The 26339-nt window shown below is 45.8% G+C and overlaps 1 protein-coding gene across 1 annotated transcript in view; it reads left to right on the top strand.

The window, feature by feature from the left end:
* Window positions 1-26339, top strand: part of LOC124805166 (cytochrome P450 6l1-like) — a 169149-nt gene that overhangs the window by 46495 nt on the left and 96315 nt on the right. The window contains exons 2-3 of the mRNA XM_047265648.1: window positions 10-168; window positions 19877-20201. Of these exons, the coding sequence (XP_047121604.1) occupies window positions 120-168; window positions 19877-20201 (374 nt within the window). The 5' untranslated portion in view covers window positions 10-119. The remainder of the gene's footprint in view (window positions 1-9; window positions 169-19876; window positions 20202-26339) is intronic.

Here is a 26339-nt window from a genome sequence, read left to right as displayed (position 1 = left end):
TGTCGTCAGGGTGCGTGCCTTTGCTGGAGACGCACGGCTACGCACATCGGCGTCACACCCAGCAGCGTCGGGGCCGCAGCACGTCGTTCGCAGGCCTCCAGAGCGCTCACTGCACGACCATGGGGCAGCAGTCAAGCGAGTCCGCAGCTGTGGGCAGCTCATCAAGAGGTGAGCCAATTTCAAGGTGCTACCAATACTAATGTTTACCACAGCTCTTCACTTGTAAATCTACGACCCGATCTATGGCAGTGGTAAAATATGTCTTCTCTTCCATCTTCATGTTCTGGCTGTACGTGGATAACGTACTCTCGTTGTTCTTCTTTAAAAGATGTATATATCTTTCGACTAAACTGCACAAAAAATGTTTCGCACCTCTTCTTAGCTTGGATGGGTTTTCTTTAACAGAAAGCCTCTTCATGAGTGTGTTACCACAATAACTTCATGCGCACAGCAATCTGCAGAGCTTTGTCGACCCAGACAGTATTCATAACGAGTCCAATACGGATCCATGCATATTATGAAAATGGATGTACATATGTATGTATATATGTATGAACCACTCGACAACACCTACCAAACTATCAAATGGGTGGTAATGGGGATGAAAATGGAGCGTTCCTCACGGCGCATGAATACCCTGACTTTATTCATCCTGTATTTAAGAATGACAGCACCTAGTGACTTGCAACAAACTTTACATACAATTTCAAACAGTTAAGAAACTTTTTTCGCTGACAACCTCCACAAAATGATGAAAGAAATAAAGTTTATGGCTTTCTACATTTTCGCTGCTCATTTTCGCATCAGGCATGATGTTTTAATTTATTTCTTGTTTACTACTAGCTATATTCGTGACACATTTTGCTTACAGCATTCACATACAGTATACCACTGAATATACTGTACCTGCAAAATTATGTCATTGTACGACACATAGTTCACGAGATATGATGTCACAAACATCGAGGTGCGAAAATATTGCAGGGCGAAATTCAGTCGAGATACAGATGAATTATGGCCGAGCGGTTCTAGGCGCTTCAGTCTGGAACCGAGCGACCGCTACGGTCGCAGGTTCGAATCCTGCCTCGGGCATGGATGTGTGTGATGTCCTTAGGTTAGTTAGGTTTAAGTAGCTCTAAGTTCTATGGGACTGATGACCTCAGATGTTAAGTCCCATAGTGCTCAGAGCCATTTGAACCATTTTTAGATGAATTATGCGTGCAAATAAGTGTGAAAATGCTAAGTATATGTTGACGTGTTCGAACGCTGGCAAAGCCACGGGTAAAAAGTTCATCCTGGGTCGATTTAAACCAGATTTGGTACACATACTACCTACTATCTGTAAAGAAATATTAGAACCAGCAAAGTCCTATTGGGATAGGTGTCACAACGTGAAGAGAGAAGGGGGTAGGAGGAGATGGACAGTGAGGAGGGAGAAGATGGACAAAGAGAGAGCGAGGGGGAAAAGAGAAAGGGGAGAAGAGATGATAGACATAGAGAGGAAGGAGAAGGAGATGAACAGGGAGAGGGTGCATGAAAATACGGCAGTGAGAGAGAGGGGAGGAGGAGATCGGCAGAATGGGTAGGAGGAATAAATGCACAGAGAAAGGGAAGCGGAGCAGATGGACAGAGAAAGGAAATAGGAGGAGACGGACAGAGAGAGGGGAGAAGAGGAGATGGACAGAAAGAGGGGAGGAGTAGATGGAAAAAGAGAGGAGCAGATGGATAGAGAGTGTGGAGGAAGATATTGACAGAGAGAGGAGATGGTCTAATCGAACACTGGAATAGATACATACCTGGGCATTCCACGTACTTAGCTACTAACGATATAAACTTCCTACGTCCACTCGTGATGTGCAAAGTAAGTGGTCAAGGGACCATCTGGAACTAAATTTGGTTCACCGACTTGGGGTATTCTTCATCGACGATTGTGGGATTTTCTCAACGCCTTATGATCATCCCAGAAGAGGATGGGGATATCCAGGTATCTACGCTAGTCTGACATGTGAACCCACGTGTTGAACACTCAGCTGAGTCAGTAACATTTTGGGCCTATACAGTGTACGGACTTAGGACGTCTCTCACAGCTATCGAGGGAAATATCAGAGCTGTATAGCATCGGGACAAGACCCGCCAATCTATTGCCCAGCCCCACACTCAATATTTAGTCGACGAGTTTCTCTTTCAGGACGAAAATGAAATAGAGCACAACGCCCCTCTCGTGGTGCCCTTCCACTAGAAAACAGAAGTCAGCTGAATAGAATGGCTTGTGGTATCTGCTGACATGAATCCGACTCAGCACCTTGGAACCAGCTGAAACTTGCAGCGTGACAACGCAGGCGCCCAACTCACATTACTTTTAGAACTACAACAACAAGCTATTTTTTATGTATATTTACTTCTACCAATACACGTTTCGAGCTTTCGGCCATCTCCAGACGGCGTAAAAAACAGCACTGTTTTTGTGCAACATACAAACACAGTGTTTGTACCATATTTATAAATGTTAAAATTGGAGCAACAACAAACAGATAGAAAGTAAGAGCATCTAGCCATCAACATATTGTAAACATAAAACTCGTGAAGAGTAGTAGTTAAATGAAATTGTTATTTTGTACATGGCAGCCGCAGCATCCAAACACCAGTCGGTGTTTTTAACTATGCGCTAACCGAGTTGGATTGGGTTGTTTTGGGGGAGGAGACCAAACAATGAGGTCGTCGGTCTCCTCGGATTAGAGAAGGATGGGGAAGGAAGTCAAAAATGGTTCAAATGGCTCTGAGCACTATGGGACTTAACATCTGAGGTCATCAGTCCCCTAGAACTTAGAACTACTTAAACCTAACTAACCTAAGGACATCACACACATCCATGCCCGAGGCAGGATTCGAACCTGTGACCGTAGCGGACGCGCGGTTCCAGACTGAAGCGCCTAGAACCTCTCGACCACACCGGCCGGCGGGGAAGGAAGTCGACCGTGCCCTTTTCAAAGGAACTATCCATGCATTTGCCTGAAGAGATTATTAGGAAAGTCACGGAAAACGTAAATCAAGATGGCCGGACACGGGATTGAACCATCGTCCTCCCGAATGCGAGTCAAGTGTGCTAACCACTGCGCCACCTTGCTCGGTATGTGCTAACTGAAGATTTTAATATGTACAGTACTGGAAAATGAAAACAGAACGCCAAGAATTCATCGATCCAGAAAAGATAAATTTCACTGAGATCTCCAGAGAATGTATACAACAAACGATCACGCCGACTGAGCCACACGTGACTGAGCACAGTCGACAGGCCGTGCTAAATGTCACCGCTAGTACCCTATATTCCTTCCTTTTTCCCAAGGAGACGATCGTAGAGATGACGAACTTATTCTTGCGGAATGGCGTACTATGCAATTACTACCTGATGCTTGAATTGGGTCAAATCTCTTGTCGGTCTTACAGACTGCTCAAGATGTTTCATTCAGTCCCAAATACGCTCAGTGCACGACAGATCTGGGGATCGTGCTGGCCAGAGTCGGTGACGTGCACCTTGGAGAGAAAGTTGGGTGGCACAGGATATGTGTGAATGTGCACTGTCCTGTTGGAAAAGCACGTCGCGTTGTTGGTGCAGGAACGGTAGCACGATGGACTGAAAGATTTTTGGGTGTACCAGGCACTGTTCAATGTTCCCTCTACCAACACCAGAGGAGAACGGCCATTGCAAGGTATCGCTCTCCACACCATGATGCAGAATGTTGGCACTGTATGCCTCTTTGTATGCACTCCAGACGTTGCCGCTCACCTGCACTGTGCCACACCCCACAGTAACATTATTGGCACAGTCAGAAGCGACTCTCGTCGCTGAAGACGTGAAGTCTTCATTCGTCCTTCCATGAGTTACGGCAAGAAAAAAAAAAGGAATAGAAGTGAGATAGTGTTAATACTTTCATCCTTCTTTACCTCCTCTGCATTACTGCAGATGACGTGTCACTGACAACATTTGTACTGTGCATGCAGAACACGTGAGGTGCCTAGTTGTTTCCACTGCCCTGTGTGGAATACATAAGTTCTTGTACACTTCACTAACCTGCTATCTTCATGATGATGATGATGATGATGATGATGATGATGGTGTCCCTAACGCAGAAAACAGCACGCAGGTCGTGGATTCTTTTTCTTGAGGCTGAAATTAACTTCGCAAGGAACTGCTGCTACGAATAAACTATAGCTCATTTGGGATGCCACTCGCGTTTTTATTGATATAGACACGAGAAACTGTTCTTGATCACAACGCATTGAACATATCTTTCCACAGTCATTATATCTGTTTAAAATAACATGAAATACATCCTGCCACAGACAACATGTCTGTCTACTGGAACCGTCAGAACTGAAGAATAAAATTACATGAATTAAATACTACTATTACAGACAAGAAGAAGAATGGGTAGCTTTGAGGCATGAAGTAATGAAGGCAGCAGAGGATCAAGTAGGTAAAAAGACGAGGGCTAGTAGAAATCCTTGGGTAACAGAAGAAATATTGAATTTAATTGATGAAAGGAGAAAATATAAAAATGCAGTAAATGAAGCAGGCAAAAAGGAATACAAACGTCTCAAAAATGAGATCGACGGGAAGTGCAAAATGGCTAAGCAGGGATGGCTAGAGGATAAATGTAAGGATGTAGAGGCTTATCTCACTAGGCCTAAGATAGATACTGCCTACAGGAAAATTAAAGAGACCTTTGGAGAAAAGAGAACCACTTGTATGAATATCAAGAGCTCAGATGGAAACCCAGTTCTAAGCAAAGAAGGGAAACTAGAAAGGTGGAGGAAGTATATAGAGGGTCTATACAAGGGCGATGTACTTGAGGACAATATTATGGAAATGGAAGAGGATGTAGATGAAGATGAAATGGGAGATATGATACTGAGTGAAGAGTTTGACAGAGAACTGGAAGACCTGAGTCGAAACAAGGCCCTGGGAGTAGACAACATTCCATTAGAACTACTGACGGCCTTGGGAGCGCGAGTCCTGACAAAACTCTACCATCTGGTGAGCAAGATGTATGAGACAAGCGAAATACCCTCAGACTTCAAGAAGAATATAATAATTCCAATCCCAAAGAAAGCAGGTGTTGACAGATGTGAAAATTACCGAACTATCAGTTTAATAAGTGACAGCTGCAAAATACTAACGCGAATTCTTTACAGACGAATGGAAAAACTAGTAGAAGCCGACCTAGGGGAAGATCAGTTTGGATTCCGTAGATATATTGGAACACGTGAGGCAATACTGACTTTACAACTTATCTTAGAAGCTAGATTAAGAAAAGGCAAACCTAGGTTTCTAACATTTGTAGACTTAGAAAAAGCTTTTGACAACGTTGACTGGAATACTCTCTTTCAAATTCTGAAGGTGGCAGGGGTAACATATAGGGAGCGAAAGGCTATTTATAATTTGTATAGAAACCAAATGGCAGTTATGAGTTGAGGGGCACGAAAGGGAAGCAGTGGTTGGGAAGGGAGTGAGACAGGGTTGTAGTCTCTCCCCGATGTTATTCAATCTGTATATTGAGCAAGCAGTGAAGGAAACAAAAGAAAAATTCGGAGTAGGTATTAAAATCCATGGAGAAGAAATAAAAACTTTGAGGTTCGCCGATGACATTGTAATTCTGTCAGAGACAGCAAAGGACTTGGAAGAGCAGTTGAATGGAACGGATAGTGTCTTGAAAGGAGGATATAAGATGAACATCAACAAAAGCAAAACGAGGATAATGGAATGTTGCTATTTGGGGAGCAAAATAACTGATGATGGTCGAAGTAGAGAGGATGTAAAATGTAGACTGGCAATGGGAAGGAAAGCGTTTCTGAAAAAGAGAAATTTGTTAACATCGAGTATAGATTTAAGTGTCAGGAGGTCGTTTCTGAAAGTATTTGAATGGAGTGTAGCCATGTATGGAAGTGAAACATGGACGATAAATAGTTTATACAAGAATAGAATAGAAGCTTTCGAAATGTGGTGCTACAGAAGAATGCTGAAAATTAGATGGGTAGATCACATAACTAATGAGGAGGTATTGAATAGGATTGGGGAGAAGTTTGTGGCACAACTTGACTAGAAGAAGGGATCGGTTGGTAGGGCATATTCTGAGGCATCAAGGGATCACCAATTTAGTATTGGAGGGCAGCGTGGAGGGTAAAAATCGTAGAGGGAGACCAAGAGATGAATACACCAGGCAGATTCAGAAGGATGTAGGTTGCAGTAGGTACTGGGAGATGATGAAGCTTGCACAGGATAGAGTAGCATGGAGAGCTTCATCAAACCAGTCTCAGGACTGAAGACCACAACAACAACAACAGACAACATGTCTGTACCTAGCGACGGTCGGAACTGTAGTAAATAAAATTGCATGAAACAAATACTGCTATAACAGACAACATGTCTGTCTACTGGAACGGTCAGAACTGGAGAGCCGGACTGCCCGAGACACTCTGCGCGCCAAGGCAGCAAGGCGTGACCCGAACGCCACCGAAGTGCATCGGCAGTAATATCGCCAGTCTTTTGTTTTAGTAATACTTCGATTTTAATAATTTTAAAATGACTGATTGGTAGCTGGCTGTTGAGAGATGTTTATTTTAAAAAATGAAGTAATTTGGATGACAGGTTTAATTAACAATAGCAACTAAAGTTTAGCGTTCTGGCGCCCTACCGCCGAACACAGCAGCCAATCACAGAGCAGCAGCATCATGTAGGCAGTCTTTCTCACGGGAATGGTACCGAATCTAACATCTGTCACCGGTACCTCATCCCACACTGCGTCATCGCTATGCTTCTTGCATCTCCACTGCCCTGGGAATAGCTTCCTGGAGCCTAATATGATGGCTGAATAAGCCAGAAATATTACAGAGTGCATATCGCGGCACCACTGGAGGCGAGCCGCACGGTATTGAGTCATGAGCACAAGGCGCTCTAAACGGCACGCTGGATCGTGGCCCTGCTCGAGGGAGGCGGCTGAGAATGGTCCTCGCTGATACCCTCGGAGCAGCAGTGTCCCTAATTTGTTGTGAAGTTGCTGTGCGGTCCGACACTGCACTTCAAAAGATGCGACGGTCCTTGCATCCACATGTGTGTCGTCCTGTCCAGACTCAGGCAGACGGGCGGATGCATCTTCCCCTGAACACTCGTAAGCAAACCTTTCGCCCCCATGTGTAGCACATTTCTGCAGTATGATCACCCAGCCTTTCGCAGACCCACTATACGCCCTCGCACAAAGTCAGTTGCACAGATCGTTCATGTCCACGTTGTCGCGGCACGGTAACAATGTTGTAGACACGGCAAACTGGCTGCGACTGGCTCTGTAGGTGAACAACTACTACGAAGCTTGCAACACTTCACGGCTCGTATCGCGGTCCTGGTTTTTCTGCAGCACTGATAATCGTATTAACTGCTCTCTCGTAGTGTCCCGTGCAAGTATGGCATGCCTTACTCACTTCCGCGTAGATGTTCCTTTTTCATTTTGCAATAATGTATTACGCCAACTGAAGATGGATTAACGCCTGAAACGCATATTGGTATAAACGAATATACACTACTGGCCATTAAAATTGCTGCACCAAGAAGAAATGCAGATGATAAACGGGTATTCATTGGACAAATATATTATACCAGAACTGACATTTTCACGCAGTTATGGTGCATATACCCTGAGAAATCAGTACCCAGAACAACCATCTCTGGCCATAATAACGGGCTTGATACGCCTGGGCATTGAGTCAAACAGAGCTTGGATGGCGTGCACAGTTACAGCTGCCCATGCAGCTTCAACACGATACCACAGTTCATCAAGAGTACTGACTGGCGTATTGTGACGAGCCAGTTGCTGGGCCACCATTGACCAGACGTTTTCAATTGGTGAGAGATCTGGAGAATGTGCTGGCCAGGGCAGCAGTCGAACATTTTCTGTGTCCAGAAAGGGCCGTACAGGACCTGCAACATGAGATCGTGCAATATTCTGCTGATATGTAGGGTTTCGCAGGGATCGAATGAAGGGTAGAGCCACGGGTCGTAACACATCTGAAATATAACATCCACTGTTCAAAGTGCCGTCAATACGAACAAGAGGTGACAGAGACGTGTAACCAATGGCACCCCATACCATCACGCTGGGTGATACGCCAGTATGGCAATGACGAATACACGCTTCCAATGTGCGTACACCGCGATGTCGCCAAACACGGATGCAACCATCATGATGCTGTAAACAGAACCTGGATTCATCCGAAAAAATGATGTTTTGCATTCGTGCACCCAGGTTCGTCGTTGAGTACACCATCGCAGGTGCTCCTGTCTGTGATGCAGCGTCAAGGGTAACCGCAGCCATGATCTCCGAGCTGATAGTCCATGCTGCTGCAAACGTCGTTGAACTGTTCGCGCAGATGGTTGTTGTCTTGCAAACGTCTCCACCTGTTGACTCAGGGATCGAGACGTGGCTGAACGATCCGTTACAGCCATGCGGATAAGATGCCTGCTAGTGACACGAGGCTAGCGATACGAGGCCGTTGGGATCCAGCACGGCGTTGAGTATTACCCTCCTGAACCCACTGACTCCATATTCTGCTAACAGTCATTGGATCTCGACCAAAGCGAGCAGCAATGTCGCTATACGATAAACCGCAATCGCGCTAGGCCACAATCCGACCTTTATCAAAGTCGGAAACGTGATGGTACGCATTTCTCCTCCTTACACGAGGCATCACAACAACGATTGACCAGGCAACGCCGGTCAACTGCTGTTTGTGTATGAGAAATCGGTTGGAAACTTTCCTCGGGTCAGCACGATGTAGGTGTCACCACCAGCGCCAACCTTGTGTGAATGCTCTGAAAAGCTGATCATTTGCATATCACAGCATCTCCTTCGTATCGGTTAAATTTCGCGTCTGTAGCACGTCATCTCCGTGGTGTAGCAATTCTAATGGCCAGTAGTATATATATATATATATATATATATATATATATATATATTATTGGTGTTTTGCCCTTAAAGAGCGCATTTGGACTAAACTACATGGCCAGTTCCTTTTGCTGCCTTCCTTGCTGCCCAAACTTCCCTCATTCGCTCGCTGTGTTTCTGTTTCCGGTCCTCTGTCCATGCTTTTTGTCGGCTTTGTGTCTTCGGCTTCATCTTGATTGCCTTTTTGGTTGCCCATATTTCTTTCATCTTCTGGCTGTGATCTTGCTTGCGTTCTTCGGTCCATTTTATGCCTGTTCGTTTGTCACATTGTATCTCATGTAGTTTACTTTTCTTAATGATGTTTCTGAATTTTATTCTGTCGTTTATTGTGTCTGCTGTTATGTTGAGTTGGTTCAGGTTGTTTTCTACCTCTGCCACCCATTTGTTGTTTCTAGTGGTTACCCAGTCAAAGATCTGTTTGGTCAGCCTGTGTGATGGCATTGTGTATAGGTGTCCATAGAATTGTAGTCTGCGTTTTCTAATCTTTTCTGTGATTGTCTCCGTATGTTTGTACAGTTCCTCTGTAGGTTTCTTGATCCATATTCCATTGTTGTTAGTTGCGCCAAATATTTTCCTAAGTATTTTCCGTTCTCCTTTTTCTAATTGTCTGATACGTGTATGCCCTCAGATTAGTGTGGTCTCTGCTGCATATAGTGCCTCGGGGAGCACCACCGTGTCGTAATGGCGTAATTTGGCTTTTTGTGAGATAGACTTCTTGTTGTAATGATTCCACACTACTTTGTATGCCTTGTCCAGTTTAGTCTTTCTTTCTTCGTTTGAGTCTCTGTTATGTCCACTCATTTGTAGTGTTTCACCGAGGTATTTGAAGTTTGCCGTTTTGTAAATCGTGCCATACTTTGTGTTCAGAGATGAGAGTTTCTTTGTGCTCATAAACTGTGTCTTTTCGTAAGAGATTTGTAGTCCAGATTTGGAAGCGATTTCGTGCAGTTTTTCAATAGCGTCTTTTGTTTCCTTTATACCTTTCGTGACAATCGCCAAATCGTCTGCAAAAGCCAGGCATTTAATCTGTAGGTTTCCTAAGGTTATCCCCTGTTGTGATGTTTCCCATTCTTTTATGACCTTATCTAACACCAGATTGAAAAGGAGAGGTGATAGGCCATCGCCTTGTCGGACACCTGTGCGAATTTCAAAGGGCTCTGATAGTTCCCCACAGAATTTTACTTTGGAGGTCGTGTTGGTTAAAGTTTGCTCTATGATAGCCCGTGTTCTGTTGTCTACTTTGTATTCTGCTAGAATTTTGAAGAGAGTTTTCCGGTCGATAGAGTCGTACGCCTATTTGAAGTCAACAAAGGTAATGATCAGGTTCTGTTTGTGTGGTAAAATCATTTTCAGGCTCCAAATTTGTTCCGCACAAGACCGCCCTTTATGGAAGCCTGCTTGGTATTCCCCAATCAAGTGGTCGGTCTAGCATTCTAGTCTGTTCAGTAAAGCTTTAGAGAGGATCTTGTATGTGACCGGTAGTAGGGATATTCCGCTGTAGTTGTTCGGGTCAGTCTTGTCACCTTTTTTGTGTAGTGAGTGTATCAGGGCAGTTTTCCAGTCGTCAGGAATTTTCATCGTCTTCCAGATGTCTTCCAAGATCCTGTGGATGTCTTTGGTGAGTTCTGGGTCTTGTAACTTCCAGATTTCCGCGATGATGCCATCTTCTCCTGGTGCTCTACGATTCTTGAGTGACTTGATTATTTCTTTAACTTCTTCTAGAGTTGGAGGTTCACTATCTGGATTGTATGTGCTCGTTTCTGTCATCATTTCTTCCATAGGGGGGTCCGTGTTGAGCAGTTTTTCAAAGTACTTTGCCAGAATGTCACAATTGTTTTTGGTATTGGTTTCTAGGGTTCCATCCGGTCTTCTGAAGCACAAGTTGGGTGGTTGATATCCAGTCATATTTTCTCTGAACGTTCTGTAGAAGTTTCTTGTATTGTTCTTCATGAAGTCCGATTCGATCTCTGTCAGTCGCCGTTTGTCATACCGTCGTTTTTCACTGCGAATGATTTTGCTTGATTGCTTCTGTGTTTTCAAGAAGTTCATCCAATTCTCCTGGGATTTATGGCTACTAAATATTTTCCATGCATTGATTCGTTGGTCAATAGCTTGGTCACATGTGTGGTTCCACCAACGGTGTTTCCGTGTGCATGGTGCTTCTGCTAGTTTCATGGCCTCTCGGATTCTTCGTGAAAGTTGTGTCCAGTCTGTCGTTTTCTCCATTTTTATTTTGTGTAATATTTGTGTCTGGTTTAAAGTAACGTATTCTGGATCTGGTCTAACAATTTTGTTCTTATGGAGCTTTTTCTTGGGCAAAAGACGAGTCCTGATCTGTAGTAGGTGGTGGTCTGAGTCGAAGTAGCCTTTACGGGTGTCTATGCTCAAAATTTCTTTTTGTGAGTCTTTCTGGACTATTACGTGGTCGATTTGTAGTTCTTGCTTTCCGCTGGGGAATTTCCATGTGGTAAGTTTTCGTGTTGGTTTCTTGAATTTTGTTGACATAATGGCGAGGTCCTGGCTTTTGCAAAAGTCTATCAGATGTTTTCCGTTTTTGTTGGTGTCCTTGTGTGGAGTATGTTTTCCTGTGATATGTCTGTATATCTTTTCTTTTCCGAATTTAGCGTTGAAGTCTCCCAGTATTATTTTGACTCTATGTGCAGGAATTTTTCTGATAGTTTCTTCCATTGTCGTCCAGAAGTCATCAATTTCGTCCGGGTTTTTCCTGTTGTAGTCATTAGTCGGTGCATGTGCGTCGATTATTGTGTAGGATTTATTGGCTGATTTCACTGTGATGGTGCTGATTCTTTCGTTTGGTGACGAAAAGTCGATTATGCTGTCCGTGATGGACCTCTGTACTGCAAATCCTGTGCCAAAAAGCCTTAGGTTTTTCAGTTGTCTCGATGGTTTTCGTTTGTATATTCTGAAATTCGCCGTGTTGAAACGGTCTTCGTCTGTGAATCGTGTTTCTTGCAGTGCACATATTTTGATTTGAAATTTTTCGAGAGTGTCTGTCAGTTGTTTCATGTTTCCTGTCTTCATCAGTGTGTTCACGTTGAGTGTGCCGATATAGTGTTTGCGTTTGGTCTTGAGGGAGTTTGAGAAGCTCCGATTCTTCTCATGATGTCCGTGAGCCCCCGGAATCCGATGCTCACGACGATCCCAGTCTATTGACTGGGGCCCGGGGTAATGAGATTTTTCTCGTTGTACCATCATGATGTTTAGTAGTTGGATGTATGGCATGCTGCCGACTACAACCTGACTTTCCAGATCAGGAGGTTGGTTGAGGCCGCCACTGACATGTGGAGCAGACGCCTTTTGTAGCCGCCCACTGTGGGAACAGGCGCTACTAGTAGTTTTGGTCCGCCCCGAGTATTTCATTTCCTCGGTACCACCTATATCTAGGAGGCATTCCCCTATCCGCCACCTGGGGAGGCGCTCGGTTGCGGGTCTACTAACCGCCCCGATATATATATATATATATATATATATATATATATATATATATATATATATGCATTTCTGGAAGTACTACACTGACGGAAAAGTATTTCAGCACAAAGGAGGAGTTGTGCGACATGAACGAAAGGTAGTAAGCGTGTTTCAACGTCTGAAAGATGTTTGTTCATATTTCGCGCCAATAGCGCCACAGTGAAGTTGCAGATCAGGTTTGCTTAAAATACGCGTTGTACGGTCGTGAGCGTTAGTCACCTTTGAGATTGGACAGGGTGAGCTGACGTCAGTTAAGAATGCCTTGAAGGCAACAAAGACGCCATTATGAACACCTCACCGAGTTTGAACGGGGTCGTTGATAGGGCTAGCAGGAGCTGGAAGTTCCTTCTGCGATACTGCAGAAAGACTTGACAGGAATGTCACCAATGTGTGTGATTGTTGCCAGAGATGCTCACGAGAATGGAAGAAGACTGGGCTCTGATAATACCGAGAGGGAAGACCACCGAGTTCGACGTATGTCTCTGGCTCATCGTATTGTATCTGCAGCAGCAATTCGAGCATCAATTGGCACCATGGTGACTCAACGAACTGTAACAAATCGGTCACTTCAAGGACAGCTTCGAACCATACCCCCTGTAGTGTGCTCCCCACTGAGCCCAAACTGCCGCCATTTACGACTTGGTAGTGACAAACGAGAGCTCACTGGAGTGCAGGGTGGAGGTCTGTAGTTTTTTCTGATGAAAGCTGGTTCTGCCTCTGTGCCAGTGATGGCTGTGTGTTGTTTGGGAGGAGGCTAGTTTAGGGCCTGCAACCACTGGGTCTGTGTGCTAGACACACTGCACCTCCTACCCCTGAGGTGTATAGTGTGGAGTATGATTTCGTATGACAATGGGAGTACTCTCGCGCCTATACCACGCATCCTGACTGCAAGTTTGTACGTTAGTCTGCTGATTTTACCTGTTCTGCTGCCGTCCATGAACAGTTTTCCAAGGAGTGTTTGCCAAGAGGATAAAGCTCGCTCACATACCGCTGTTGTAACCCAACATGTTCTACAGACTGTCGGCATGTTGCCCTGGCCTGCTCTATCACTAGGTGTGCCTCCAATTGAGCACATATGGGACATCATCGGAAAACTCCAGCGTCATCCACAACCAGCATTTTAGGGTTCCTGTATTTACTGACCAAGTGCAAGAGCCATAGAAGTTCATCCCACAAACTGACATCTGGCACGTGTACAATACAATGCATTCATTTTTGCATGTTTTCATCCAACATTCTGGCGGTTATTAATGCACCAACATTTCACTTTTGCAGTGGTTATATCGCGCTTAGATTAACCTGTGATCTTGTCATGTTAATCACTTAAATACGAGGGTGAGTCAAATGAAAACCTTAAATTAGTAATAACAAATCGAAATTTCGCGCCGTTATCCTGTAAGTTGGTAAGCGTGCTACAAACAGCGTTGGCAGCATAGTGCAGATCCACACATACCGTCGCAGTATCAGTATATAGATGGCCGCCCCACTTGCGACTTGCACCAGGGAAGAACAGCGATCTGTTATTCGGTTTTTGCGTAGTGAAGGTGTGAAACCTATTGAAATTCATCGACGAATGAAGGTTCAGTACGGTGATGCATGTTTGTCACAGCAACAAGTCTACCAATGGGGTAGGAAGTTAGCAAATGGTGTGACTTCAGTGGAAGATGCTCCTCGTCTAGGTCAGGCACAACGAGTTATGACTCCAGAGAACATTGCAGCAGTTGAAGCCATAGTGAAGGAAAACCGCCGAGTCACACTGAATGACATTGCAGCATGTTTACAGATTAGTCGTGGGTCAGCACACCACACTATGCATGATGTGCTCCAGTTTCATAAAGTGTCTGCAAGATGGGTGCCACGGCAGCTGACTCCTGAAACGAGAGAACGACGTGTTGATGCTTGTGAAGAACTTCTTCGGCGCTTTGAACGATAAGGAGATGGCTTCCTTGCAAGAATCGTTGCTGGAGACGAAACCTAGGTTCACTTCCACCAACCGGAAACGAAGAGAGCGAGCAACCCAGACCTTGACCCAAGTGATTTCCATATGTTTGGAACACTCAAAGACACAATGGGAAGAAAGAAGTTCCTTTCTGATGAAGAGGTACGCCACGCGGTGCGTGAGTGGTTGCGCGGACTACCAAAAGAATTTTTTTCTAAAGGAATTTATGAACTTTGTAAGCGCTGGAGGACTTGCATTGAGCGTGGGGGAGATTATGTTGAAAAGTGATACAGCTTTGTACCACTTCTGGACAATAAATAATATTTAAAAAAATATTTAAGGTTTTCATTTGACTCGCCCTAGTATGTTAGCTAGACAAATGTGATCCCGAAGTTTCATTACTCTACATTGATTGTGTTCTGGTGTTTCGATTTTTTCCCATCAGTTTATAATGCACAGTCATGGAGATCAACAACCAGTAAAATGGATAAATAACCCTCCTTCACAGACTGGATGTCCCTCAGGAAGGCTGCTGTCGAAGAGTCGGACAGGCCACTCAAGGCAACGATCACCTTGTGAACAGCAAGCCTAGGAGGATCCAAGACCTTTAGGTGGTGCAAAAATTATTTTGAGCAGTTTATCTGTCCCAGAAAATAAAAAAATAGCTTTCCTCTTATTTTGTTATTTTCATATTTAGGATGTCTTAGGAGGGTATGGCATTACGTATTTTTGATTCTGCATTTTGTAGCTCCACTTTTTATTGGAAAGTTAAAAGTTCTTTTACGGACTACTGACTTGGAAGTAACTGATGTAGTGGAGAATATAACAATTCTACAAAGGCGTTAAGAAATCTCATTCCGTTGTCAGTTGTTACGAATCATATACACGAACACAGGCCATGTACTTAAGAGGATAGAGGACGACTTGGAAATCTTGCGAACACAAAAGAAAGGGACGAACTCGACTTGCTGGAAGAATTGGAAATTACCATTCATGAAAAGAAACATAACAATATTTCGAATGCACAAGATAATGACCACGGAATGAGATTTCATAACGGCTTTGTAGTATTATTTTAAGGCAGACACATAATTTTAAATTTCCATCTCCTCTTTGACGGAATAACTAGAAACTGCCGACGGTAGACATAGGAAATGAGAAAAATGCAGGCGAACAATAAAACTGCACTATGACTGAGCCAATAGCTGCGCTTACGCATTAATACCGCGGATGTGTCAGTTCAGAACAACCCCTGGAGCTCTACAAAATCGTCAACTTGACATTCTTTGTAGGCTCCAGATCAGCAGGACGCGGCCTGATGGCCGTGTGCGGTGTGAGATGGGAAGGCCACTGGTAAGAGTCGTCGAGTTTAATGTAAGACGAGCATCTATAGTCTAATAAGTTTTTATTCCATTTGGAGGTCTGGTGTGGTGTCTCCAAAGTTCTAACAGCTGTGTGGCTGGACTTCAGGGATGTGTAGGTGAACGGTTCAAGGTCATCTTTATTTACTCTTGAGCAGCATCTTGGACACAGGGGTCCTTGGGCCCTGCTATAATTGTCATTACTTTGTCTTAATTTTATTGCCATTTTTGAGGGTTGTTCACGACAGCACATAATACTGTAGCATGCGCCACCGTTCTGTACCACAGAACCAGCATATTCGAGGTGCTGTGATGTGGGGCGAAGTTCTTCAACTTGGTTGAGAAGTCTGGTTGACGCTTGGATCTGTTCCTTTACGGCTGGCATGTTGAATTCCCTTTGAAGGTCTAGGATTCTGGCCCACCTGGGTGCATCGAGAATGATACGACAGCATTTGCTCTGGATAGTCTGAAGATGTTTCATGTGTGAAGAGATAACAGTGCCCCACATTTAGCAGCCATATAGTAGCTTAGGTGAGACTGTTGCAGAGTACGAGTTGTAGCTTGGTTCTGGTGCGTAGTTGCGTGCTGGCGTGCCGTGGATAGGGTTGATGCTGGAGCTGTAGTAGTTTCATCTGCTTCTCACTGACACGTGGCTTGAAGAGCGGCTTACCGTCTTACTCCGAGGTACTTAACACGATCCGTCCAGTTTAAGGGCTGGTTGAGTAGAATCAATCTCTCTCAGAGATCAGGGCACTGGTGGCTGAACATTACAGCTTTCGTTTCTTCGGAGTTTAATTTAATGCAGTTTTGTGCTGCCCATTGTCCTGTTAACATCAGCTGTCTTTGGAGAGGTCCTGTGACAGCGGTGATACATCTGCTACTTGTCAAAAAAGCCGTATTGTCGGAAATCTGAGCTAGTACAGCTTGTGGTGGGGTAGGATGGTCATTGACATATACGTAAATAACGCTGGCGTGAGGACGACTGCCTATTGTGGAATACCTTCTGTGAAGTGTTTCGGACTTGCTCGTTGGCCATCAATCTTGAATGTTATCTTTGTCTTGGAGAAAGCTGAGTGTCATCTTGGCCCAATAGTCTGCGAGAACGTTAAGGTCTTGAAGTTTGGTAATTAACTTCTCTCACCAGGAGTGGTCGTACGTCCAGTAATATGGCAGCGTTGTAGTTGGAAACATTGATATACGCTACATATTCCGATATTCGCAGTAGCTGGAGTTCCCATGACAGTCGCGGCTGGAAGCCAAATTGGTCTGGCCTGATCACGTGCTGGTCGAAGATAAGTGGTCGAAATCTGTAGAGGAGAAGTCGTTCAACAATCTTTGACATTATAGTAAGAGACTAACTGGCCAATAGTAAGCTGGCTGGTTCATGTCATTCCCTGGTTTGGTACGAGTACCACAAGAGCGATCTTTCAAACACTCGGGAAATAGCTCAATGACTTGCAGCTGTTTAATATCAGTGTAAGTAGGACCAAGGGCGTTAGTCTTATATGCTTTAGGTGTTCATTGGCGACACCTTCCGGTCTTGGGGAGGAGTGTAGGCAAAGGTTGCGAATAATTTTCCGAGCTCCTGCAGGAGTCATTAAAAGCGGTGCAGTCTGTTGAGCAGCTTCGCTGATCTCCCGTGATCGACGTCTAATGCCCTTGGCCTTTTCATCCCCCTCTGAGCTGCCTGCTGCTTGTTGTGCTTCGTAGGTTGAGGCAAAGAGTTTGGCCTTACTTAGTGGTCCGGTTGTGCCATGTTTTGTATGTTTAGGAGGCCTCGGGGGTCTGTAGAGTTCGGACAAGGCTCTATTCATTGCGAGACTGGAGCAAGAATGAAGCCATTTGTCCTCCCACATTCCTGATTGATGGTGCAAGGCTCGGTGGTGGAGTTCGCATGACGGTCGCTTCATCTGCCTTTGGTCGGCCGGGTTGTGATAACGTTGCCATCGAAGCCTGTCCCTGTTCTTGAGGGTTTTAGGTCTTGTATAAGCGGAGAAAGTTCTTCGCGGTACAATGGAAGGCAGGTAGTAGAGACTGACACATGCTCTCTTGATTTTCCACATAAGCTTGTCAATTGCACTGTCGATGAGTTGTGTTTTTAGTGGGATGAACACTGCTTTGTAACCACCTCTCGACTTGGGCTCAATTTGCAATAATTTTTGATAGTTATTGCATATGGTTCATAGCCTCCGTGATCACTCCTAGGACTTGGTTGTAATCAGAAGTCAAATAATTAACTTCATTCAGAGGTTTCAGTGACGTTGGCCACGTCTGAATATTGATTCATTTCACTGTTAACAGGTGAAAAGTTGTGCCAGACCAGGACTCGAACCTATATTTCCCCCTTGACGGGAGTGGCTGCCTTAACTGTATCGGCCATCTGAGCGTCTTAGCGAGCACGGAACATTCCAGTCTATGACTCGCGACTGGGGAAGATCTAGAACGACGAGGACACCTGCAATGGACGAGGAAATTCTTCGTGCAGTTGACGATAACCCTAATGTCAGCGTCAGAGAAGTTGCTGCTGTACAAGGTAACGTTGACCACGTCACTGTATGGAGAGTGCTACGGGAGAACCAGTTGTTTCCGTGCCATGCACAGCGTGTGCAGGCACTATCAGCAGCTGATTGGCCTCCACGGGTACACTTCTGCGAATGGTTCATCCAACAATGTGTCAATCCTCATTTCAGTGCTAATGTTCTCTTTACGGATGAGGCTTCATTCCAGCGTGATCAAATTGTAAATTTTCACAATCAACGTGTGTGGTCTGACGAGAATCCGCACGCAGTTGTGCAATCACGTCATCAACACAGATTTTCCGTGAACGTTTGGGCAGGCATTGTTGGTGATGACTTGATTGGGCCCCATGTTCTTCCACCTACGCTCAATGGAGCACGTTATCATGATTTCATACGGGATACTCTACCTGTGCTGCTAGAACATGTGCCTTTACAAGTACGACACAACATGTGGTTCATGCACGATGGAGCTCCTGCACATTTCAGTCGAAGTGCTCGTACGCTTCTCAACAACAGATTCGGTGACCGATGGATTGGTAGAGGCGGACCAATTCCATGGCCTCCACGCTCTCCTGACCTCAACCCTCTTGACTTTCATTTATGGGCGAATCTGAAAGCTCTTGTCTACGCAACCCCGGTATCAAATGTAGAGACTCTTCGTGCTCGTATTGTGGTCGGCTGTGATACAATACGCCGTTCTCCAGAGCTGCATCAGCGCATCAGGGATTCCATGCGACGGAGGGTGGATGCATGTATCCTCGCTAACAGAGGACATTTTGAAAATTTCCCGTAACAAAGTGTTTGAAGTCACGCTGATACGTTCTGTTGATGTGTGTTTCCATTCCATGATTAATGTGATTTGAAGAGAAGTAATAAAATGAGCTCTAACATGGAAAGTAAGCGTTTTCGGACACACGTCCACATAACATCTTCTCTTTATTTGTGTGTGAGGAATGTTTCCTGAAAGTTTGGCCGTACCTTTTTGTAACACCCTGTACAATATTACAAATTTACTCTTTCTGATGGGCACACGTCCAGATCGTCCGCTCTCAAAATTCTGCCATCTCTCTCCCCACATCCACCACTGCTGGAGGCTCACCTCCAACGGTGCAACGCTACGCACTGTTCACATCCAACTGCCCAACACTGCAAAAGCGAATATTGCAAAAATGCCAACCAGCCGCAGACTGCAAACAGCACAGCCAGTGATTTTCATACAGAGCGCTACGTGACGTTACCAACATAAAAACCTAAACAGCGTACTTACACCGTTATGCCCCAGTACTCCATTCCACTTCAGCCTCCACTAACTGTGTTTAGGTGTTAGTCCAGCGTCAGGCTTCTGATGATAATATTTAAAAAAATCTGGGCTATGATTTTGATTCCCACAATTGTGTTGGTAGACTTTTTAGCGTTTTAAACTTGTGAGCTAAGTTTTACAACCTGATGGTGAGAGCATTCTCTTTGGAAACGCGTTGTAGAGCTGTATGTTGGACAAAAATACCGTCGAATGCAACTAGTTATTATACAAGTCTCTCACGGAAAATGGTGTGAGGAGTAGTGTGTGCGCAGACGTGGTGCTGCGGCCCGTGTCGCCGCTGAGACCTTCGGCGGTGCTGGCGAGGCTGCTGGTGGTGCTGCTGGCGGCGCCGCTGCTGCTGCTGGGATTCCACGCCACGCTGCTTCTGGTGCTGGCCGCCGTGGCGCTGCTGTCGTGCACACACGGCCACTGGCGACGCGCCGGCGTGCCACACCACCGCCCTCTCCCCCTGGTGGGAAGCCTGGGCCCACTGCTGCTGCACGTCACCTCCCCACCACACTTGCTGGCCAACCTCCACCTCAACCCTCCTAAGGGCCACCACGACTGCCCGCTCGTCGGCTTCTACATCTTCGACAGGTATTCTTGGAGTATCCTCTTCCTGAAGAGTGACTGAAGAAACATCGAAAGAATAACTGTATATTAACAGAACAAAATTCAATTATTATGTCTGTGGTTGAATATCCACACCACTTCATAAAATACTACGCTACTGGCCATTAAAATTGCTACACCAAGAAGAAATGCAGATGATAAATGGGTATTCATTGGACAAATATACAGGGGATTCAAAAAGAATACCACAACTTTAAAAATGTGTATTTAATGAAAGAAACATAATATAACCTTCTGTTATACATCATTACAAAGAGTATTTAAAAAGTTTTTTTTTCACTCAAAAACAAGTTCAGAGATGTTCAATATGGCCCCCTCCAGACACTCGAGCAATATCAACCCGATACTCCAACTAGTTCCACACTCTCTGTAGCATATCAGGCGTAACAGTTTGGATAGCTGCTGTTATTTCTCGTTTCAAATCATCAATGGTGGCTGGGAGAGGTGGCCGAAACACCAATCCTTAACATACCCCCATAAGAAAAAAATCGCAGGGGGTAAGATCAGGGCTTCTTGGAGGCCAGTGATGAAGTGCTCTGTCACGGGCTGCCTGGTGGCCGATCCATCGCCTCGGGTAGTTGACGTTCATGTTTCATAACTAACCTTTTTCGTAGGACTCTCCATACAGTTGATTGTGGAATTTGCAGCTCTCTGCTAGCTCTGTGAGTCGATTTTCCTGGGCTGCGAACAAATGCTTGCTGGATGCGTGTTACATTTTCATCACTCGTTCTCGGCCGTCCAGAACTTTTCCCTTTGCACAAACACCCATTCTCTGTAAACTGTTTATACCAACGTTTAATACACCACCTACCATGAGGTTTAACACCATACTTCGTTCGAAATGCACGCTGAACAACTGTCGTCGATTCACTTCTGCCGTACTCAATAACACAAAAAGCTTTCTGTTGAGCGGTCGCCATCTTAGCATCAACTGACGCTGACGCCTAGTCAACAGCGCCTCAAGCGAACAAATGTACAACTAAATGAAACTTTATAGTTCCCTTAATTCGCCGACAGATAGTGCTTAGCTCTGCCTTTTGTCGTTGCAGAGTTTTAAATTCCTAAAGTTGTGGTATTCTTTTTGAATCACCCTCTATTGTACTAGAAGTTTCACGCAATTTGGGTGCATAGATCCTGAGAAATCAGTACCCAGAACAACCACCTCTGACCGTAATAACGGCCTTGATACGCCTGGGTATTGAGTCAAACAGAGTGTGGATGGCGTGTACAGGTACAGCTGCCCACGCAGCTTCAACACGATACCACAGTTCATCAAGAGTGGTGACTGGTTTATTGTGACGAGCCAGTTGCTCGGCCACCATTGACCAGACGTTTTCAATTGGTGAGAGATCTGGAGACTGTGCTGGCCAGGGCAGCAGTCGAACAATTTCTGTATCCAGAAAGGCCCGTACAGTAGCTGCAACATGCGGTCGTGCATTATCCTGCTGAAATGTAGGGTTTTGCAAGGATCGAATGAAGGGTAAAACCATGGGTCGTAACACATCTGAAATGTAACGTCCACTGTTCAAAGTGGCGTCAATGCGAACAAGAGGTGACCGAGACAACCAATGGCACCCCATACCATCACGCCGGGTGATACGCCAGCATGGCGATGACGAATACACGCTTCCAATGTGCGTTCACCGCGATGTCGCCAAACACGGATGCGACCATCATGATGCTGTAAACAGAACCTGGATTCATCCGAAAAAATGACGTTTTGCCATTCGTTCACCCAGGTGCATCGTTGAGTACACCATCGCAGGCGCTCCTGTCTTTGATGCAACGTCATGGGTAACCGCAGCCATGGTCTCCGAGCTGATAGTCCATGCTGCTGCAAACGTCTTTGGACTGTTCGTGCAGATGGTTGTTGTCTTGGAAACGTCCCCATCTGTTGACTCAGGGATCGAGACGTGGCTGCACGATCCGTTACAGCCATGTGGATAAGATGCCTGTCATCTCAACTGCTAGTGATACGAGTCAGTTGGGAGCCAGCACGGTGTTCCGTATTACCCTCCTAAACCCATCGATTCCATATTCTGCCAACAGTCATTGGATGTCGACCAACGCGATTAGCAAATTCACGATACCATAAACCGCAATCGCCATAAGCTCCAATTCGACCTTTATAAAAGTCGGAAACGTGATAGTACGCATTTCTCCTCCTTACACGAGGCATCACAACAATGTTTCACCAGGCAACGCTGGTCAACTGCTGTTTGTGTATGAGAAATCGGTTGGAAACTTTCCTCATGTCAGCACGTTGTAGGTGTCGCCACCGGCGCCAGCCTTGTGTGAATGCTCTGAAAAGTTAATCATTTGCATATCACAGAATCTTCTTCCTGTCGGTTAAATTTCACTTCTGTAGCACGTCATCTTCGTGGTGTAGCAATTTTAATGGCCAGTAGTGTAATTTCTCTTCTGTGACAATTTCTGTGATGTGCCTCCACGACAAACCACAGTTGTGGTAGGCGGCGACATGAAAACCTCGGACATTACTGCTCCAGTACTGCTGGCATGTGATGGCTGTTCTATGCCTGGTGAAGACCGTGACAAACTGGGGAGGGTCTGGTGGCACAGAGCACTAGGACGAAATTACTGATACTGCCAACCTGTACTGCTGGGACTGAAATGCTGACGCAGCTGGATGGAACTGTTGGCACTGCCGACTTGAGGTGTAATGTGTAACTGACTCAGGGCAGTCCAGTGCTATCCTAAATACACACATAAAAAAAAGTTTTGTATCGCCTCGATTCCGAGAGTTCCAGAACCTGTACAGAAAACATAAACATCATTTCTGCATTATTTATTGCTCATGAAAATCAGCATACAGCGAGACCTTCAGAGGTGGTGGTCCAGATTACTGTACACACCAGGCCGGCCATTGTGACCGAGCGGTTCTAGGCGCTTCAGTCCATATCCAGCGCTGCTGCTACGGTCGCAGGTTCGAATCCTGCTTCGGGCATGGGTGCGTGTGATGTCCCTAGGTTAGTCAGGTTTAAGTAGTCGTAAGTCTAGGGGACTGATGACCACAAATGATAAGTCCCATACTACTTAGAGCCATTTGAACCATTTTTGTACTCACTGGCATCTCCAATACCCAGTAGCACGTTATCTTGCATTGATGCATGCCCCACAACCGACCGTTTGGAAGACCTTAAGGAAATAACTGAAGCTGATGCCTTAGCATTTGCAATGGCTCCAAGGCCTGACTAATGATGACAAAGACAGACCCTTTTGAATTTTCGGCACAGTTCCAACAGCTTATGGAAAGGAGAGATTTTGTGAGAAACTGATCTTCAGTGATGAAGCTACCTATTTTTGATGACACGGTGAACAGACACAATGGTGGAAATTGTGAAACAGAAATCCCCACACTGCTGTGCTACCCCTTCGAGATTCACCAGAAGGAAATGTACGATAATGATCGAAGCAGACGAAATGAATTAAAATTTTTGCTGCGGTCGGGACTCGAACCCGGGTCGTCTTGCTTTTTTTTTCCACTTTTGGTCGTTGTGTTTGGTCATTGCGAACGTCACATAACATCCGGTCAAGTTCGTTTGTTGATCATTCCTCTCAGCTTTTTTATTGCAGAGGCCAACCAGCTCTCTGACCGAACACGCTGAGCTACCATGCCGGCGGCATCTCAAAAAATAAACTTCGGACTGCCTCATTTCGCTTTGCTTTTTTTCTTTTTTGTTCGCTTTTGCTCGTTGCATCTGCTCGGGGCGGACGTCGTAAGACGTCCGTCTAAGTTCGTTGTTGATCGATTAACTCAGTTTTTTTAATACAGAGGGCAGCTAACCCTCTGACCGAACACGCTGAGCTACCGTGCCGGCAGTAAGAAGTTAATGTATTCTGTGTAGACTCGCGATTTAAAATTTACGGTCCCTTTCGTTCTCCAAAAAAGACTGTCCCAGGATGTATGTATCTGGAAACTGCATCATGCCACAATTGGAGACCAATAATATGGAGTTTATCTACACTCCTGGAAATGGAAAAAAGAACACATTGACACCGGTGTGTCAGACCCACCATACTTGCTCCGGACACTGCGAGAGGGCTGTACAAGCAATGATCACACGCACGGCACAGCGGACACACCAGGAACCGCGGTGTTGGCCGTCGAATGGCGCTAGCTGCGCAGCATTTGTGCACCGCCGCCGTCAGTGTCAGCCAGTTTGCCGTGGCATACGGAGCTCCATCGCAGTCTTTAACACTGGTAGCATGCCGCGACAACGTGGACGTGAACCGTATGTGCAGTTGACGGACTTTGAGCGAGGGCGTATAGTGGGCATGCGGGAGGCCGGGTGGATGTACCGCCGAATTGCTCAACACGTGGGGCGTGAGGTCTCCACAGTACATCGATGTTGTCGCCAGTGGTCGGCGGAAGGTGCACGTGCCCGTCGACCTGGGACCGGACCGCAGCGACGCACGGATGCACGCCAAGACCGTAGGATCCTACGCAGTGCCGTAGGGGACCGCACCGCCACTTCCCAGCAAATTAGGGACACTGTTGCTCCTGGGGTATCGGCGAGGACCATTCGCAACCGTCTCCATGAAGCTGGGCTACGGTCCCGCACACCGTTAGGCCGTCTTCCGCTCACGCCCCAACATCGTGCAGCCCGCCTCCAGTGGTGTCGCGACAGGCGTGAATGGAGGGACGAATGGAGACGTGTCGTCTTCAGCGATGAGAGTCGCTTCTGCCTTGGTGCCAATGATGGTCGTATGCGTGTTTGGCGCCGTGCAGGTGAGCGCCACAATCAGGACTGCATACGGCCGAGGCACACAGGGCCAACACCCGGCATCATGGTGTGGGGAGCGATCTCCTACACTGGCCGTACACCACTGGTGATCGTCGAGGGGACACTGAATAGTGCACGGTACATCCAAACCGTCATCGAACCCATCGTTCTACCATTCCTAGACCGGCAAGGGAACTTGCTGTTCCAACAGGACAATGCACGTCCGCATGTATCCCGTGCCACCCAACGTGCTCTAGAAGGTGTAAGTCAACTACCCTGGCCAGCAAGATCTCCGGATCTGTCCCCCATTGAGCATGTTTGGGACTGGATGAAGCGTCGTCTCACGCGGTCTGCACGTCCAGCACGAACGCTGGTCCAACTGAGGCGCCAGGTGGAAATGGCATGGCAAGCCGTTCCACAGGACTACATCCAGCATCTCTACGATCGTCTCCATGGGAGAATAGCAGCCTGCATTGCTGCGAAAGGTGGATATACACTGTACTAGTGCCGACATTGTGCATGCTCTGTTGCCTGTGTCTATGTGCCTGTGGTTCTGTCAGTGTGATCATGTGATGTATCTGACCCCAGGAATGTGTCAATAAAGTTTCGCCTTCCTGGGACAATGAATTCACGGTGTTCTTATTTCAATTTCCAGGAGTGTATCAATAGGATGGTGCTCCACACCACTTCCATCAAGACGTTCGTGAACTCTTGAACAGTAAATAAAGAAACCGATGGATCGATCATGGTGAGGTTGACGATCAGCAATTCATGTCATGGGTTCCACGCACTCCCGATCTAACACCGTACGATTTTTTTTTTTGTGGTGTTATGTGAAAGAATCAGCGTTTACGCCTCCTTTACCAACAAAGCTAGAAGAAATGCGAGCTCACATCAACAGTGCTGTTGAACAAACTGGTATGGACATGCTACGCCAAAACGTGGGAAGAACCTAATTATCGTCTTGATATCTACAGAATCAGTAGGTTGGCAAATATGGAGCACTTGTAATACGTAAAAAAAAATTTAATTTTTCTATGTGTGCTCAAAGTCCTGTGGTAATACGTCGAATAATATAGCTACAGCAAATCTGTGAAATCGCTTCAATCATTTTTAATAATAGCCTTGTTTCTTCTGTGAAGATCACTAATGTACATGGTGCTCAGAAGCAGTCTGAAAAGCTTGTAAGGGTGTTGCAGGGTAGGTTGTGTTGAGAAATATTTGTCAAGAAAAAAAAATTCGATACGTTGTTCCATTTCCGAGTTTTAGCATTGAAGTTGCCCAATGAGGCCATTGCGCACACAAATTCAGGCGGCCCGCCAGAGACGGTGTCGCCAAAGGTGTACTTCGTTTGTAT

Source organism: Schistocerca piceifrons, chromosome 7 (genome assembly GCF_021461385.2).
Source record: "Schistocerca piceifrons isolate TAMUIC-IGC-003096 chromosome 7, iqSchPice1.1, whole genome shotgun sequence".
Lineage (NCBI taxonomy): Eukaryota > Metazoa > Arthropoda > Insecta > Orthoptera > Acrididae > Schistocerca > Schistocerca piceifrons.
Note: the sequence above shows the minus strand (reverse complement) of the source record. Positions and strands in the feature narration are given on the sequence as shown.